Genomic DNA, 18,170 nt, shown 5'->3' with positions numbered 1-18,170 from the left:
GGAGCTTAAGTACTTTTATGGTGAGTTTTCTTATGTAAAGCAGAACTTTATCGCCTACGGGCCATAAAATTCTAAGCCTTAAAATTATTTAATTTCCATTTAATCAAGAAACTTTTTTTAGCCTAATTTAATACTTATAAAATTTAAATTCAAATGTTTTTAATAGCAGCGTTCAATGAAGTGTAAAATCAACATAGAGAACAAAAACCCCTTTAAGTTATAGGTGAGATAAATGATTCTTGGCGCAAGATAGATGTTTTATTGTCCCATAAAAGCTGTTACGAGTAATGGTATAAAATATAAAATTTTACGCTTAATTACCGATTTAATAAAGATTTTTAATTAAAATTACAACTCATTTTAATTACTCTAGTTTACAACTCAAGGGCATTGAAAGGACGATAATGCCCGCAAGGTGGAAATAGTAGGTTTCCGCCTGATGGGCATTAGAGTCTAACAATACCCGTGGTGCATACAATGCTTTATCTTTTAACAAAAATAATTTTAATATTAATTAAAAAATAGGGTCTACTTGTACAGGTAGGTATGTACCTACAGAAATTTATCAAGTGACTTGCAGTGATTATTTAAGTTTGACTTTGATGTTTCTGTCAGTTGGCATTTTTTGTTTAAATATTTGCTTAAAATTCCACAAACTATAAGAGAAAAGGCCATAAAAGCGACCGAAAATCTTTTGCCAGTTAAATCAAGGCAACAGTATGATCGGGAGTATGGCATATTTGATATTTGGAAAGATGCCAACGCAATTGTTCAAATAACCGATTTATTTTAATAGGTACATATGTTTAACAAATTTTCATATTTTTTTGTATAAAATGGATGTTTATTCTTTATTATGAGAGAAATAAATCTTAAACCATTTTTTTCACACCTTAGTCAAACTTGAATTACTTCGGGGCACATTGTATAAATATGCGCAACTATTAGTCTAGGCTAATTATACTAAATTAAATAGAAAAAAACTACTTAACGCCTAATAGTAAGAAATAGAAAAGGGACTTAAATTGCACAGAAAAAATTAATTCTCCACTTATGTAGTTACAGGGTAGTTTTGGGAGGTGAAAAATTGTGCTATATTGAAAAATTAATGCTAAAAGTTTACGATCAGATAAAAAGCAGCCAATAAAAAACTTGACCAGTGGTTGGATCAAAAATTATAATTTTTACAAAAGTAACTTAGAGAATAAATAAAAATTCATAAAATATTCTAAAAAATGTATACTTGCTACATAATATTTTAATTTTATTTGCTATAATATCAAAACTTTGAATATCCGATATCATCTGACTACTTTAAATATAGTGTTGGGTTATATTACTAATTTTAAATATTTACTAAATCGATAAATAAACGCTTAAAATAATGGATTTATGCCTTTACACCATTACTCGTAATTTGAAAAAAAAAAACCACACGATTCATTGCAAACACTATAAAAAAAAAATTTTTCCTATACAGTAGCATTTTAATATTGAGCTTTTTCAGCTATAACGGTTCAAATGGGCCTCCTAATTAAATTTTTATTCAGCTTTATTTACCGAAACCTATTCAAAAATGTTCAAAAACAGCAATAAAATATAGCGGTTTTGGTTTTTTAGCCTTCAAAACCAGTAATAAAAAGCTTTTGGGAAACTAGTGAAAGGTTTGTTCATGGAAATGGGTTTCGAATTTACTTTTTTTTTATAAAAAAATACTAATATCGCTGGTTATATTAACAAACAACTTATTTAGTTATTATTAAATATATTCTTTTAAATTCCATAATAAATCCTGACCAATTACGTTAATTACCTTAATGTCTCATACCTCAAGAATAACTATAATATTAATAAGTAGAAGTGGAATCTGGTTATTAAATTAAGTAATTCAGTATAATATGGAATAGTAATATCGCTGTGTCTATAAGGGCGAATATTTACCTTTAATAAAATATATAATCCATTATTAGAACTTGCAAATACAAGTCATAGAAGCAAATTCATGTTTGGTTTGATATCAAATTAATAATTACTATGTTATAGCTAGTGTTCCGAGGACAATATTCTCTTACAATTCAGAAATATTATGTAATGTATCGTGTATCGTAAAAAGTTAATTTTTTAGTTTTATAATATAATATTTATAAAAAATTTGATAAATTGCTTAGCAAAACTTTGAAATAAAGAAAAAAAACTAGAATATTTTTAATATTATTTATATATTTTTTTAATAATATAAAATATAAGTTATACCAATAATCGAAAATAGTATTAAAGCTTTTAAATAAATACTCCATCTTGCTTTGTATTTAAAAGTCTTTTTCTTTTTTTTATTTTATCTTTTTCCTAAAAGTAACAACAATGAATTTTTAAAAAAAGTTGAAAATGATTAAAATTAAGATTACCATTACTTAAATTACATTTTTTCTTTATCAATCAAAAGTCTTTAGTTTAAATGTAAACTACATTAAATAAAATAATTAAAAAAAAAAAAAAAATTAATTGTTTTATTTTTTTTTAATTAATTATTATAGCCTATTTAATTTTCTTTTTAGAAAAAAGTACCCAAGATCATTTTTTTTAATAAGTCAAATTAAAATTTTTATATTAAATTTTTTCAATCAATTTGCAATTTTTCTTTATTAAACTCAAATAATTATTTTCATTTATATTTTGAGTTTGAAGCTTCTTTAATTTTTAGTATTTTTAATTATAATTAAAAAAAAATAATTTTTATGTTTTGATATTACGCGAATGTCGCCCTTATACATAACATTATGGAACTTTTATAATAATTTACGTTAAAGTAGAATAAAAGTCTAAATGTTCTTTTAGTAATCCTGAACTTTAATTTCTTTTTTTAATTTTCTGATTATAATTGTAAATGTTAATCAAATTTTATTTTATAAATCTGTTAGATAAAATATTGACTTTGAAATTTTGAAAAATAAATTAAAAATTTGGGAGGTGTTTAGCTTACTTGCAGAGGTATTATTAAATCGCAATTTTAATTAATGTTCTAATTTAGAAGCTTTAAAAATTATATTTTTTTTAATGTTTTTTATTGTATAATAAATTCATATTGCTATAACGTCAATGCTATAATCTACTAAAGTTATTTCGGTTTCATATTTATATAAGAAGGAACTATGTAACTACAGGTAACAGTAACTACTATAACCAATTGCATTCACTAGTTCTATTAGTAAATTAATTAAAAGATGCTTAAAAATTTGCCTTACTCCTTTTTTAAATTAACCTATATTGCAAAAATTAATTAATATTAAATTTATTTATTATAAAATTCGATGATATTTGGTTTCTTAAATAATTTTATAGCCTCTAGAATTAATATTAAAAAAATATAACTTTAATTAATAGTTGTTTTTCCGAATTTCTTTTTTTTTTTTAATTTTCAAATGAATTGAATTTAAAAATTTTTTGAAAAAGAGGAAATAAGAAACTTATTTTAATATTAAATTGGCTCTAGGTTATTTAGAATATTTTATTAAAAACAAACTTTGAAAAATAAATTCCAAACAAGAAATACTTTTAAGAATTTAGATACAAAAAAAGCAATTTTCTCAAATTATTTTCAATTTAATTCTTCCACCCATTGCTCTTTCAAGGCAAGAAATTAAGAGTATTTAAGATATTTTTCTATTAAAAAACTAAAAAAAAAAAAATAAATATTCTACAATAAGTTTGCGTGTGAATTATAAAAAAAACTATACTTGAAGATCAGTAATTTATTAGTAATTAACATCACATGAATTCTTAGTCTTAAAATGATTTTTTTAAAACATTCGATTTTCTTATACCAGATTTAAAACATCTTTCTTTCTAAGTTCTTTAGATGCCAATCAATATTTTATATGTAAAAAGGCCTTTAGTCATATAGAAATAAAAATAAATGTAAAATCGCTTGATGGCTTAGACATCTTTTACCAGCCAACCTTATTTGATATTCGCGAGCAGCAACTCTTTCATTTCTGTCGTAAAAACCATGTACAAAAATTATGTCTGCATATTCTTGGTTGGAAAATTGATAGGAAAATTTAATATAGTATGGAATTGCGAAGTAAGTAAAAGAGAAAAGATGCCATGAATATTAATATAATATTATAACAGTGAATTTATTAAAAGTTGTTTCAAGTAAGGTACGAGGTAAAACAGGTAGAACCTAGTTATACTCCATTATGTTTTAACACCCAAATAGATTCTCTTTGATTAAAATTATCAGGATAATTCTTGCTGCATCACTTCAAAACTAGCATTCGATATTTTGGATGGTCCTTATGATCTTAGGTCCTTTGGTCATCTTTCAATCCCATTTATTTCTTCACGTTTTACTGCCTGCTCTTGGAAAATAGTCAAGGATTATCTAAGTGAAAATCTTCTTCAAGATTTGTGTTTCCCTTATACATATCCGCTCTTGATCATTTTATCTGCACTATTTTGGGTTGGTTTGTATACTAGATCTACCAACAATGTATCGTAATTATAAAAAAAAACATTCTAGAAGATATTTTTCCAGCTTTTGTTAATGATCGATAACGTCGTTCCTTACACACTCGAGATTTCAACTAACCATAAAAAAAAAACAGACAGAATAAGTTTTAAGGGAGCGACACGGAATCGGTCCCAAGACATCGATCAATCACGTGAAAAGTGTTCGAATTAGAAAATCTCTTGCCGCCTTTTGTGAAATCCGCCTAAGAAGTCGCGCCGCCTCGCGGTGATTCGTCCAACTTACTTGTCGGAAAATAGATTGGAAAACGAACGAACCACATTCCGCCGCCGGATTTCAATTATCTTCATTTCTTTTTTTCCCGGGCCAAATAAACCGTTGGGAATGCCACGCATTTTTATTATGTTGATTAGAAAAGGTTTTCTTTTTTAATTTTGGCTTTTTTGTGGTTGTTTATTTTTGGGGCATTTAAACTTTGAGGAAGTTAAATTACAAATTTTTAAGTGTAACACCTTTAAGCTCCTTTGTGACTTTATTCAAATTAAATATTGAGTCTCTTAGGGATTTTGTACTTAATTTTTTGTATCTTTACCTTAAAACTTTTTAGGCAGGTTTTTTTTGTTAGGGCAAGAGTCTCTACAGATTTAAAGGTTTTTGATAAAAGCAAATGATTATTTATTTTCAAAGGTGTCTTGTTCTTTTGGTGTTTAATAATGGGTGTTTATGTGTCTTTTAATTTTAATTTTAGACTTTAAATAAATAGGTATAAATATTAGCTAAGACCAGATATTAGATTAAAGCAAATTATATTACCTGCAAATTCCATGCATAACTTATTTATGATTCCTACATATTTCATGATTCCTATATTATAGGAAGAAAATGTTATATTAGCCTCCAATATCCTAAGAAAAATAACACTTTTATCTATAAATATCGAACATAAATAATAATAAAGCGGTTTGTAAATTTAATTGAACAAATTTTATTTAATAATAAAGTAATAAACTCGTTTGTTATATGTTAAGCCAATATTTATAAATTTCAAATATTCCTCAAAACGAATAGCAATTAGGAAAGTTGTTTATTACCTTAACATCGTTATTATAAGCAAACAAATTTAATTGCAAAACAAATATTATTAAGAAGTTTAATTCAATATCTAAAATAGTTATGCATAATTTAAATGAAGACCATTTTCGACTTGATAAAATTTTGCAAAGAAAACAAAAATGAATATTGCATCATATGGAATTTAGTATCGTTCAATAAATATTTATATTTATAATATCTTTATGCGTTATTTCCCTGAGACTAAAATTTTAATGTTAGGTTTATTCAAAAAAATAGTCAATAAACTTAATTGAGCCAAAAATATTAATTAGGAAAGTAACAGATTAGTTTGTTATTAGTTAGTCAAATATTCATTAATATAAATAAGAGAAAATTAATAAAGAACGCATCCTATTTAAAGATTTAATCTATTATGTGAGTTCCAGTTCTGTAACTTTGTAAAATTTGTTGCCCTATAGATGAGCACCAATGTCTGTTTAAAAATTGTAAGAATCTTCAATTTTTATTAAAATAGATGCAATGATTTCGTAAATTAAACTACGTGATTTTACAACATACAAAGTAATAAACACATTTTTTAATTTAACAAAGTATCGGATATAAATTTCTAAATGTAAAAAAATACAAATAAAATTAAAAAAAACTTATTAGGTTAATAATAAAGAATATTCTCCTTGACATTTTAGTTGAAAAACCAGTTTTTCGGGTAGAATATTAATAAAATTACGTACAAAAATTACTTACCCCACTTATTTTATGGATAGTTTTTTATTTTCCTAAGCTATTATATAAATTTACATTAAGCCTAAAATACACGAAATAATCATTAGGTAAGTGGTTTATTACCTTAATATTACTAATACAAACATTGGAAAATTTTGTGGAAATGTCAAAAATGAATTTAGCCTTTTATTGAATTAACGATCGTTTATTAAATATAATTATTACTATTATCAAGTAATTTTTTATTTTCGTACGACCAAAACTCTCTATATAATTTTAATGTTAAATTTTTTTAAAGAAATTAATATTAAATTTAAGTTTACTTAAACCGAGCCAAAAACATAAAACAATAATATTACAACAAATTCAAGTGTTATCTCTAAAATTAATATATACTTCAAAATACATGCTAATTGGACAAGTTACTTATTATAATTTATTAATTATTTAAAAAATAAATAAAAACAAATTTTTGTTTGAAGTTTAATATATAATTTAAATCTTTTATGCTATGCATAACTTAAATGGAGACCATTCTTGATGTCAGTATCTTGTTAAAACTAATATTGCATCATATCGAATTTAATATTATTTATATTGTAAAATATGGTTTTAATTTATTATGTTAATGAGATTAAAACTCTGTGTACTTAAAATCTTGAGTCTTCATAAAAATTCATACATACACATATATATGTAATTGAGCAAAAAATATTAACTAATAAAGCAACAAATTGTTTTGTTATTTGTTAATACAACATTAATTAATGTAAATAAGAGAAAAGTATTTTACGACAAATCTTATTTAAAGGCCTAATCTATTATCTCAATGTTTTATGCATAAATTTATGACAGACAAGACAAGACATGATTTCGAGTTCTCAATCTTATTATAATTTTGTTAAAATAGAAAAAATTATTATCATATTGATTTAAAATTTCATAGAAATAGGTAGATATTACATTAATCTTTTATACTTTTAGTAATCCAATAAATATGAGTTGTCTAAATACAACAATTGGGATTACCATTTATAAGCAAATATTACACTTGTTTTAAGTTTTAAGAAATTTAAAAAGATTAAAGCGTATCAATGATCTTAAACTAAATTAGAATTACGTTTAATTTAATTTAATTTAATTACGAATTAAAGCTTAATAACATTTTAGTCAAAAAAGTGGCTTTTAACATCTCTGAAAGAATATTATATAATAAAATTTTATGGGCAAAAAATTGCTTGCTCCAAGTATTTCTTAAAGAATTTTTAATTTTACTGAGCTATTCTATGATTTTAGAATAAGCTTAATATACACGAAATAATAATTAGGTAAGTGGTTTATTACCTCAACATTATTAATGCAAACAGTGGAGAATTAATTAAAGGCAAGCCTTATTCCGAGGCAACATTTATTATCTGAAAGGAATATGCATAATTTAACTGGACACGAATTTCGTTTATTCTAATCCGTTAAAATTTGGACTGATGGTCACATAAAAGCCAAAAATATTTATGATTTATTAAAAAATTAGATTATACATTCACATACTAATAAATTTTCTCAATAGCCTTCTAATCTGGTTTAAATTATCGTATATTATGATTTCACCTGCAACTTATTAAATTCAATAAGCCCCTTGTAGGTTACAGAATTTAGCATAACATAGCTGAGTAGCGCAGTATCTATCAAGGATAAGGATTGTATAATTTCTAGTATGGTAATTGTGAACGTCTCTAAACACTTTTATTTAATAACAGATATAAGTGGCTAGTAGGTATTATCTTAAATTAACAATAAAGACATAGATACTAAACATAATCCTTTGTTTCTCAAATAAAATACCTAGAACTCTTATTTTTGTCTATTTATATTATTATAAAATAGTGTAATTTTCGATTTTTTTTAATTACATATTGCATTTTACTATTGTGTAATATTTTGTAAATTAAAAAAAAAATTAATAAATTTAATAAATTAACCGAGTTTCTTTGATTATAAAATAAAGTTATTTAGAGAACAATTTATTCAACAAAATTGCAAATAATTTTTGTAAATTTCATATTTTGGTTTTTATATATTATTTTATATTTTATACTACTTTTCTGTAACTTGGACACTATTAATATAATATATTAATACTATCCAAGTAACAGAAAAGTAATAAATAATTAAAAGTACATGTAAAATTCTAATTGCATTTCCTAATATTGCTTGCATACATTTATAATTTAAATGAAAAAAAAATTAAGAATACATTATAAATATAAAGCCAATTAAAACTGAAAATTTATTAATTAAAGTTGCAAACTCCGTTATTTGTTATTTGTATTTCTATGAATTTAAAATTAATAAATTTATAATTGGAAAAGTTATTTATTACGTTAGCATGGTTGAAAGTTGTATGCTTACCTCAAATGGAGACGATTGTCAATAATAGAAACGTTATAAAAAATTAAATTACATAATATACTAAAAATAAGATTAAATAACTTTGAAACATATCATCTTATTAAAAAAATATTATTTTAACTTATGTAAGTTAAAATAATATTTTTTTAAAAAGATTCCTTATTAGTTATTATCATAATTCAATATTTCAATTAGGCTAACGATTTATTAGATATTTTATTTAAATTAAGCAATTTTAGTAAAACAATTGCTAAACGAGAATAATGTATGTGTTAGTACAATGCTTAATTAGAATTACTTGTTTAATTAGCTTTATTACTATCAAAAAAAATATTTTGCTAAATTTATTTAAATAATTATAATAATAATAATCTATTTAAGAAATCAAAGAAAGAACTTATATTATAAAAATTATTTAAATTAAAGCTAATACATGGAAACAAAATTAAATACATTTTCATCCGGAAGTTAAAACCAATTTTGTCAAAATTTTGTAGTTTTCAATAAAATATCCCATAAGTCTAAAATACAAAATTAAGTTAAGTTTAAATAAATGATATAACATAAATATTATAACCATTCACTTAGGTAATGCATAATATTATAAAATACTTTTTCGTCTAAGATAAAATTTAAATATTAAAAGTCTTTCGTGCATAACTTAACTGAATATTAATCGATGCTTAATATTCTTTTAAAATCTTTAATTCTTAGCCTATTTTATATAGAATAATTATAAAATATATACTGTTTCATATCGTAGATGCTTAAAATAATCATATTTGTATATTTGATTTTAAATGTAATTTATTAAAAATCTACCCTACCTTAAGTTAAAACTAAATTAACTTTTATCAACAAAATAATATAAAAAGCTTTCTGACTCACAAATAATATTATATAGTCCTTATACCAATACCGCCGGGCTCTTTCTTTAAAAGCGCTCGAAAATAATATTGAGATAAATCAATTTCCTTTTGACAAGTTATAAAACTCGAAATTTACGCCCGCAAGGTAAATTAGGGTCGCATGCTAAAAAGTATGAAGTTTCCATTCGGGCCGAGGAAAAATTCAATTATTGGCAGTTTTCCCAAACCGCGCGCGCCCCCACAAGTCTTTCATGAAATATTGTTCGGGAAAACGCAAAATGATGAATATTTAGACAGCTCGGATATTTTTAATGGCATATTCAATTTTAAATTTAAAATTTGATTAAACAATAATACCACAGAGCCAACGAAAGTGCTTATCGTTTGACCTAGTTGGCACGAGGAAAACAATAAACTATTTTACTGCGAGATTTATGATCAGACCCATCATATATCCCGCAATACTGTTATGGAAAAAATATTGAAGAGTGATACCGTTCGAGACACTCGGGCCTATGAATTTACTTTTCGCGAGACGACCCGGAGTGTCCTTGAAAGAGGTTTATGAAAGTCGATTCTGGAAGTAAGCCAGAGATTGGGCTTGTGTCGGAGTTGGAAAAGTTGTGTTCTCCTGTAGGAAAGTTCAGATATTTATTTGACACCATACGGTTTGTCTAGATCATAGTACAAATAAATTGATAAAATGTCATATTTAAATTCTGTGTATAGAAATATTACGTATTATAATAATACTTCCTTTATAAGTATTTACAAGGGAAGACCACTTTTAACAATAAAAACCACAAATATTTGGAATTTGATGGTGTTTGTGTGAAATTATTTTTGTTTTGGCCTATGTCATGAATTCCTCCTGACATACTGACAGATTTCTTGTGCATTTGAAGAGGGCATTGGTTATTCCCCTGCATATAGGCAGTAATTTAAATCAAGTTCGGAACTATTGTCCAATCTCAATTCTATCATTACTCTCTAAGGTATTAGAGACACTGACGAATGCCAGAACTATTACTTTTTTGTCTCTTTCTGAATTTCGAAAAAACCAAAGGTACCTACTCTCGATGCTTTATTTATTTTTGAAAGGTATTTATGTATTTATTGATGCTAGAATGACGATGGGTGCAGTGCTCTGTGATCTGTCAAAAGCGTTTGGTTCTCCTGATTGTGTTGAGATATTGCTCTGCAGCATTACTCTCAGGGCTTATCAGATTCACTATACTCAGAAAGTTGCAGTAAGTGGATCTTTGTCTAGATGAAGAAAACCTAAATTTGGTGTCTCACAAGGATCTGTGTCGGGGCCTCTTTTATTCCTACTTCACATCAAGGCCTTAAACTTTCCACAATTTTGCGACCAGTTGGTTTTAGTTGCAGATGATACCACAGTTTCTTGGCATCATAGGGTACTGTGATCATTTATTTATTTGCAAAGAAAGGACTGATATATATTTTCAATTCTGTATTTCTTTCAACATAGTTTCTTTGGTTTTCTTTGTTTAAAATGTTATAGCATAAAAATTATGCTAGATTTTAGTAATGTTTTACCCTTGCCCACTTAAAAAAATGTTTATGGTAGTTTGTTTACTTTACAAGCTCAGAATTTTTAAAGTTATTCTTAGTTTTTCCTCTAAACTACTATTTGTCCAACCGACAACAACAATGTGCCACTAAATGAATTTAATGGAATTATGCACATATCTAAAGCTTGTTCGTTGTACAACTTATTTCAGCCTAATAACATTTTAAATATAAACAATATTATCCTAGGTTTGCACAATCGAAAAATTATGTCTTCAAACCAGTTGTTGGCGAGTACTTGGTTCCTATAGATATTAACTATCCTTCACTGTAGTTTAAAATATTATTGTGCAACTGCAACAATAATAATCCACAAGGAACTATCTGCTATTATGATTTCAAAGCAATAGATTTTACCATCATAAATGAACATCTTGGATCTGTACCGTGGGACAACCTCTTATCCAAAAAACCATTAAGAAATGTTAAATATTTTTTATGATATCTTCGATATGTTTGTAGCAGTTAAAAAATTGTCAGTAGGAACTTCTCTAGATGGTTTTAACAGAATCTTAATTTATACATTATTCACAAAAAGACTGCTTATAAATAATCATTATATATCAACATTTGCCATTTCACATACCCTACAAATAATTTCAATTCTCACAACTTAAGCAGTGTTTCTATTTCAATCTCAGATGTTGACACAAAAGTAGAAAGACTTGACCCTTACAAAGGTCCTGGGCCTAACAACATTGTTGCTTTAACCTTTCTAGATTTTTATATCTTATAATATATATTTAGATTTTAAGAACAGGTAATTTTTGAAACATTTCTAAAATGAGTTATGTAATTCCCATCCATAAGTCTGGTACCTCAAATATAAAGAATTATTAGCTAAAATGTTTTTTAAATACCATTTCCAAAGTTTTTGGAAATTTAGTTACAAAATTTAGTTTAGGGCTAAAATGCTTAATAAGATGTTTTATTTTTTGTTTTCAAATGAAACTATAGCTACGCTTTTGAAATATTTGGTTGCTACAATTCGTGATCTTTTGAATTAACTTTTTTAATTTCTTTGTTTCATTACTCCGAAGAAACCAATAGTTAGTAACCCATATTGATAAGTGCAGTGCTTATTTTTTATGTCTCTCTACTTGCTGCATATTGCGGAAATTATATTCTTTACTGCAAGCAATGATAATTTTTCGTTTCATGCATAATTCAAATAGGCATGTGTTCTAGATTTTTACATTAAATTCCTATTTTTTTTTCTATAATTTATACACAGATTTCTTCCTTCCTTCTAGGTTATAAATTTTTGCTAAATGAAATTGGACACCGATGCAAAAAATGAGTTTAATTATTGAATGTTAATTATTAATAATAAAATATGTTGTTGATGAAATTTAGTTTACAGGATGACCTGTTTGTTTAAAGTAATACATTTCAATTTTTGTTTTGGAAAATAATACTTAAATATTAAAATTAATTTTAATACTAAGAAACAAATACATTTAAGATTAAAAGGCACTCTACATTTTATTAAATAAATTATGGACTAATCTGTGAAACTAAATTTAATAATAATAATAAAGTATGATTGTTTTTCATAAAAAATTGTAACCAATAAATAGAACTTCACTTATTATTATTTGCTTACATCTTTGTGAACGATTCTATACGATAAATATTCAATACTATAAGTGATAGTATTAAATAGAAGTATTAGTAATAAATATTAATTAGTATTATATAGAAAAAATTAATAAATGAAAATACGTATAAGTTTACACCTTCCTGACACACTACTGCCTCTTTTACTTGCTAAATAGCCCATATATTTACTTTTTTGGAAAAAAAATAATTTAATAAAAGTTCATGCATAGCATAAAAGTGGATTGTATATATACAAGTATTATGTATTGTAATAATAAGACTAAAGTAAATATTTATAAAGGAAGACTATTTTGCTTTATTCATATAATTCAGGAAATATGTTAGATTTCAGTAATATCTAGTTTAAGTCCAAAAAATGTTAGGCATAACTTAATTTGATACCACCATAACGTTATTATGAAAATGTAACTATTTTTTAACTTCGATATAAAATTGTAATAAAATATAAAAACAAGGATTGTATCTATTTAAGTTATGCAGTTTTTAGCAGTAATTGAGTAGGAAAAGGGGATTTTAATTGATTTTTTTCGAAAAATAATATAACTTTATTTATTATAAAAAATTAAATATTTATTATACAAATAAATTTTCATTTTTGGTAAATATAAAAAAAATAACTGATTTAATTAAATAACAAAAGTATGTACGTACACTCATAAAACTTCTACAATATTCTTTACCCCATTAGTAACCTAAATAATTAAATTAATTGAAATTGATTACAGATGGTTAAAAGACAAGTTTTTTGAAATATTTCTTTAAAACAGAAGCAGTGAGCGTAGTAGTTTTTGATTTTTCTTATTAGTATTTTGTTTAAAGAAAAATATTATTTAAAAGAAAAGTAACTAGGGATAGTTAAATGGTCCTAGGTTTAAGATACTCGATAGGTGCTTAACACAATCGCGAACAATGCCAACGTAAAAGTCGTAAAAAAAAATCACCTCCTTTTTTGCGTAGTTCAATTCATTGTGGTAAAAATTTAAAGAAATATTGAAAGATAAGTCTATTTTGTTTGTGTTTTTTTTTCTCTAAAAATAGAAGACGGTTATGAACTAGGTCTGTTTGGTGAGACAGACCTCCTATCACCGTCATAATAAAAAAAGGAAGAAAAAATTAATTTCAACACAATAATGAACATAAACACGTTTATTGGCCTAATTAAATTGGATCTAAATAAAAAAAACAAAAAAACAACATTTTAAAATTCTTTGGTAAAGTATACCAGAAAACATTACATAAAAAAGGAACCCCTATAGCAAGCACCAATAATACTACATGGTACGAAAGCGACGTAACAACAAAGCGAGCATCCTATCGCTGCACTTTTCTCTGTTTACTGGGACACACTTGATTCACCGCCATAAGAATAACATGTAATTTGGGCCAGCTTTAGCCATCCTAGCAAAAATTTAAAAATTACTGTCATAGCCGGTCTGTCACAATACGCATGACGGCTGTAGCAGGGCTGTCCGCGAACGTATTATTATTATTATGCATTATAAATTTTATAATATAATTATATTTGTTTTTTTTTTTTCAATTAATAATAACCCGTATACTTAACATTTATTTTTATTTATTTGCATCTTTATAGACGATTTAAATAAATGTATAAAACTATATTTTTATAAGATATAATACATATAGAAATATTCCTATTTTTAACCTAAACTATTTAAACAAATAAAATTCTGATTTCTTTTAAGTGAATTATTATAGGATAAATACATACAAATCAGCTATTTCTCCTACTTCTGATGCATTGCTTTAGTTTGAAAATTTCTTGTCTTCTTATCCTGAAGTAGTCAATAAATAGAAACACGTGTTAATTAACACCATCCTCGACTTTTTCTGCCTCGCTTGCTTGTTAATAATAATTTAATAAAAGTTTATGCATAACATAAATGAACATGATTTAAACGAGTTACTGGTCTCCATGATTTTAAAAACTATGACTAAAAATATATTTTTTAGATTAAAATTAGTTAAAAATGTAATTTTAATAAAGACTATACTGTATTTTTTTATTGTTTATAGAGCAATTTTTAGAGAATAGTTTATATATACAAATTTATAAAATGTATTAAAAGACCTAAAATAAAGACCTAAAAAAATCTTGTTGAAATTATTATCTTATTACTTTATAATTATCTCTTATTACTTTTTAATAATCTATAAGGTTCTTAATAAAAAGCATTATTAACTTTTGTAAATTAGTAATTACTAAAAAGCTTTGACGCTACATACAAACATAAAAACGCAATTTCCTTTATTGAAAAAAGCCTATAAAACAACGAAAATTGACATGAAATTTTCCACTTCGACATCATAAATATTTAATATACCCATATCCAGGTTTTTTTATCCATAAAGCTTATAAATAGATTTTTAAAAGGTACAGGGGCAATTTCCAAAATAAACTTTACCTTGAATAAAATATTAATATAAGCTTCTTTTTTTTTCAGAAAAAGAGCTTGCTACAGATGCGTCGTTATTCATGAGAAACACAAAAATGTCTTGCAGTACAAAGAAAGTAAGTATATATAACAAAAATGGTATATCGTGCTTTTAAAAGTTATGCAAATAATACGTATTTTTTACATTTGTTACGACAAAAAATCTTTTAGTCAGTGGTTACGTTCAATTAGGAAAGCAAAGCAAAACTCGTGAATAGTCCCTACGCGACATCATCTTTCAATGTCACGTTGTGACAATGAATGTCTGAACGCCTATTTGATAAATTACTGTTATTATTTGCTTTGATTGCTTCCTGAAAAACGACAACATTTATAATGTCAACGGAGTCGTTTACAATGGCACTGATAACTGACGATTCTCTAAGAATTTAAAGGTAAAACCGTAAGAAGATTAAGGATAAAATCTGGATATTAAAGATGAAAAATTAAATGAAAATAACGGTGCTACAGGCACACATATATTGTGATTATTTAGGAACCAGTACTGATATCTCAAAAATATATGGTGGTCTTTATAAATATGTGTATGCCACTTATTTCTGACAACTAGACCTATTTATGGGAATCATTATTTTTTATAATAGATAAATTGTGTCTGTGCAAGGTTTGATTGTCATATATAGGTAATTCTGTTTGGCGCAGGTTTTTACCGTTGCTTTTATCATTCCTTTATGTTTTTTAATTAGCGTAACAACTAATAATTAAACATTAATTTAAGATATTAATTAGCATCAAATTAACTGTTTTTTGTAAATTTGGTCTTTCATTTTCCTATCATGATTTGACTTCATCCTGGAACAGAACTCGATAATCTTTTATTAATCAAGATAAATTGTTAAAGCTTAAAATATGGTTATTTCATTGACTATCCAGAATAGAAGGAAGCATTTACAATGGTTCTTTATTCATATTTGTAATCTTATAAAATTATTAGGCGTGGCTTGAAGCTATGTATTACTATTCAATTTTTTCCACTCTCAAGCATATATTTTAGACAAATATAGTGAAGAATAGCGTGGTAATACCTAGTCAATGGCCATGCATTAGCCATTTTAAATGTAATTTTAAAACGAAATCGTTAAATGGCTTTACAAAATAGAAAAGTACTTGGTTTAAAATTTGTAATAAAATGCTTTTTTCGTGGTCAACAGCTGCATATCAATCACCAGGAATATTTTCAGGTAACTTAATTTAAATGCAAGATTGTGTCAATGGGAAGAATTCAATGGTGATTCATAGTTTTAATTTTAACAATGCATTTTTGTAGCACAATTAAAATAAAAAAGACTTTTGAAGCTATTTATTATAAGTTTTAAATAAGCATTATGCGTGACCTGAAGCTACCCAATTCTTTTAACTCTTACACATAATTTTTTTTGTAATCAATTGCCAGTGCCAATTACAAAATACATTAATTTAACAATCAAAAGTTAACAATGGTTAAAGAATAAGAATAAATTATTAAGAATAAATACATCAGGACGGTGCGATATTAATTAGGTAAATATTGAATTATATTCGAAAGAAAACAAAGTTAGCAAAACAATAACAATTTCAATCAATGAAACAATTAAAGCTATTAATAACTTAACCTATTATGTAACAAACTGAAAAAGTCAATTTTGGAATGTTGATTACTCATCTTGGTGGTTCTAGAGAGAAATTTATTTAAGCCATAATTAGTACGTTGATTTGGATAGAGAACACTTATATTGTATTTTATAGGTCTTGATAGAAAATGCAAATAATTTTTTTAACACTAAAACATTAAAAAAAATTTCTTAGAACATTGAAAGGCCTTTTAATGTTCTAAGGCTGATCCCCTACTATGCTGAATTTTATAAAGGGTTAAGAGATCCCTTCTTTGATGAGGTACTGTAATAGGGGCCATATTCAGTAATTTAAGTATTTGTAAATATTCATAATTATTTAAAATATTTACCTTATACGCTACATAGTTTAAAACTCCTGCTCAGCCAATTTGAAGCTGTTAATACAAATTCCATATTATATGGAATAAATACGAGATCCGTACTTTAGGTAAAGAAGCACAAGAGCACAGTAGAGAATTTTAAATGACCTTATATCCATAAATTACTGGGTGCCTTCTTTAATAAATTCAAAAATCTAAAAGGCTCTAGCAATAGCATAATGCAAATAAACATTAAACTGGAGGAGGCGGATCCAATAACATACCATTTCTAATAGCCCAGTCAAATGGGTTATTCCGATTATATTGTAATTTGTCACAGTCCTGTAATGAATATACAATACAGCTTAGTTCCAGATAATAAAGGAATGGTTTAAGGTCTGAGCCCTAAAGAACACCAGATAGAACCAAAATTACCCTCCACAAAAATCTGCCAATTCGAGCAATAAGCCTTCTATTGGATAAGTAGCACCTAAACCAAGATAATAAAGTTCCCTCAATCATATTATATATCAACATATTCCATAATCAACATATTGTACGGAACTGTATCAAATGCCTTGGAGAAGTCAATATATATTGTGTTTACCTGAAAACTCTTCTACACGCCTTATGTATGCCCAGAGGCTTTCTTTCGTTTAAAAGAATATTTCTTATGGATTGGTGCAATTATATATAGAAAGTCACATTCAGAGTAAAGTAAGATTCTATTTAGAAATATTTTCTAAAAATACTAGTAGTACTAGTCAGCAATCAAATGTACCAGTATAAATACATATTTCAATTTTTCCTTCCCAAGAAATTGGTTTAGAGTTCAGTTTATGCTTAAGATTTATTTTATGAGTTGAAACTACTAAAACGTGGCCAAAAAATGTACCGCTTAATATATTTTTAGTGTCTTTCTGCAACACGATTTTATTCTTTATATGTCAACTGGCTTTGGAAGGACTGGATTATAGAGATAAATGTAGGACTACATTTAGAGCTCTCGGAATACTTAT

General features: G+C 25.7%; 1 protein-coding gene across 2 annotated transcripts in view; it reads left to right on the top strand.

The window, feature by feature from the left end:
* LOC126746083 (uncharacterized) overlaps positions 1 to 18,170 on the top strand; it is a 431,438-nt gene that overhangs the window by 338,654 nt on the left and 74,614 nt on the right. For both annotated transcript variants that reach the window (XM_050454188.1, XM_050454187.1), the window contains one exon: positions 15,228 to 15,295. In XM_050454188.1, coding sequence (XP_050310145.1) covers positions 15,228 to 15,295 — 68 coding nt within the window. The remainder of the gene's footprint in view (positions 1 to 15,227; positions 15,296 to 18,170) is intronic.

This window comes from Anthonomus grandis, chromosome 17 (genome assembly GCF_022605725.1).
Source record: "Anthonomus grandis grandis chromosome 17, icAntGran1.3, whole genome shotgun sequence".
NCBI classification, from domain to species: Eukaryota; Metazoa; Arthropoda; class Insecta; order Coleoptera; family Curculionidae; genus Anthonomus; species Anthonomus grandis.
This window is presented reverse-complemented; position numbering and strand designations above follow the sequence as displayed.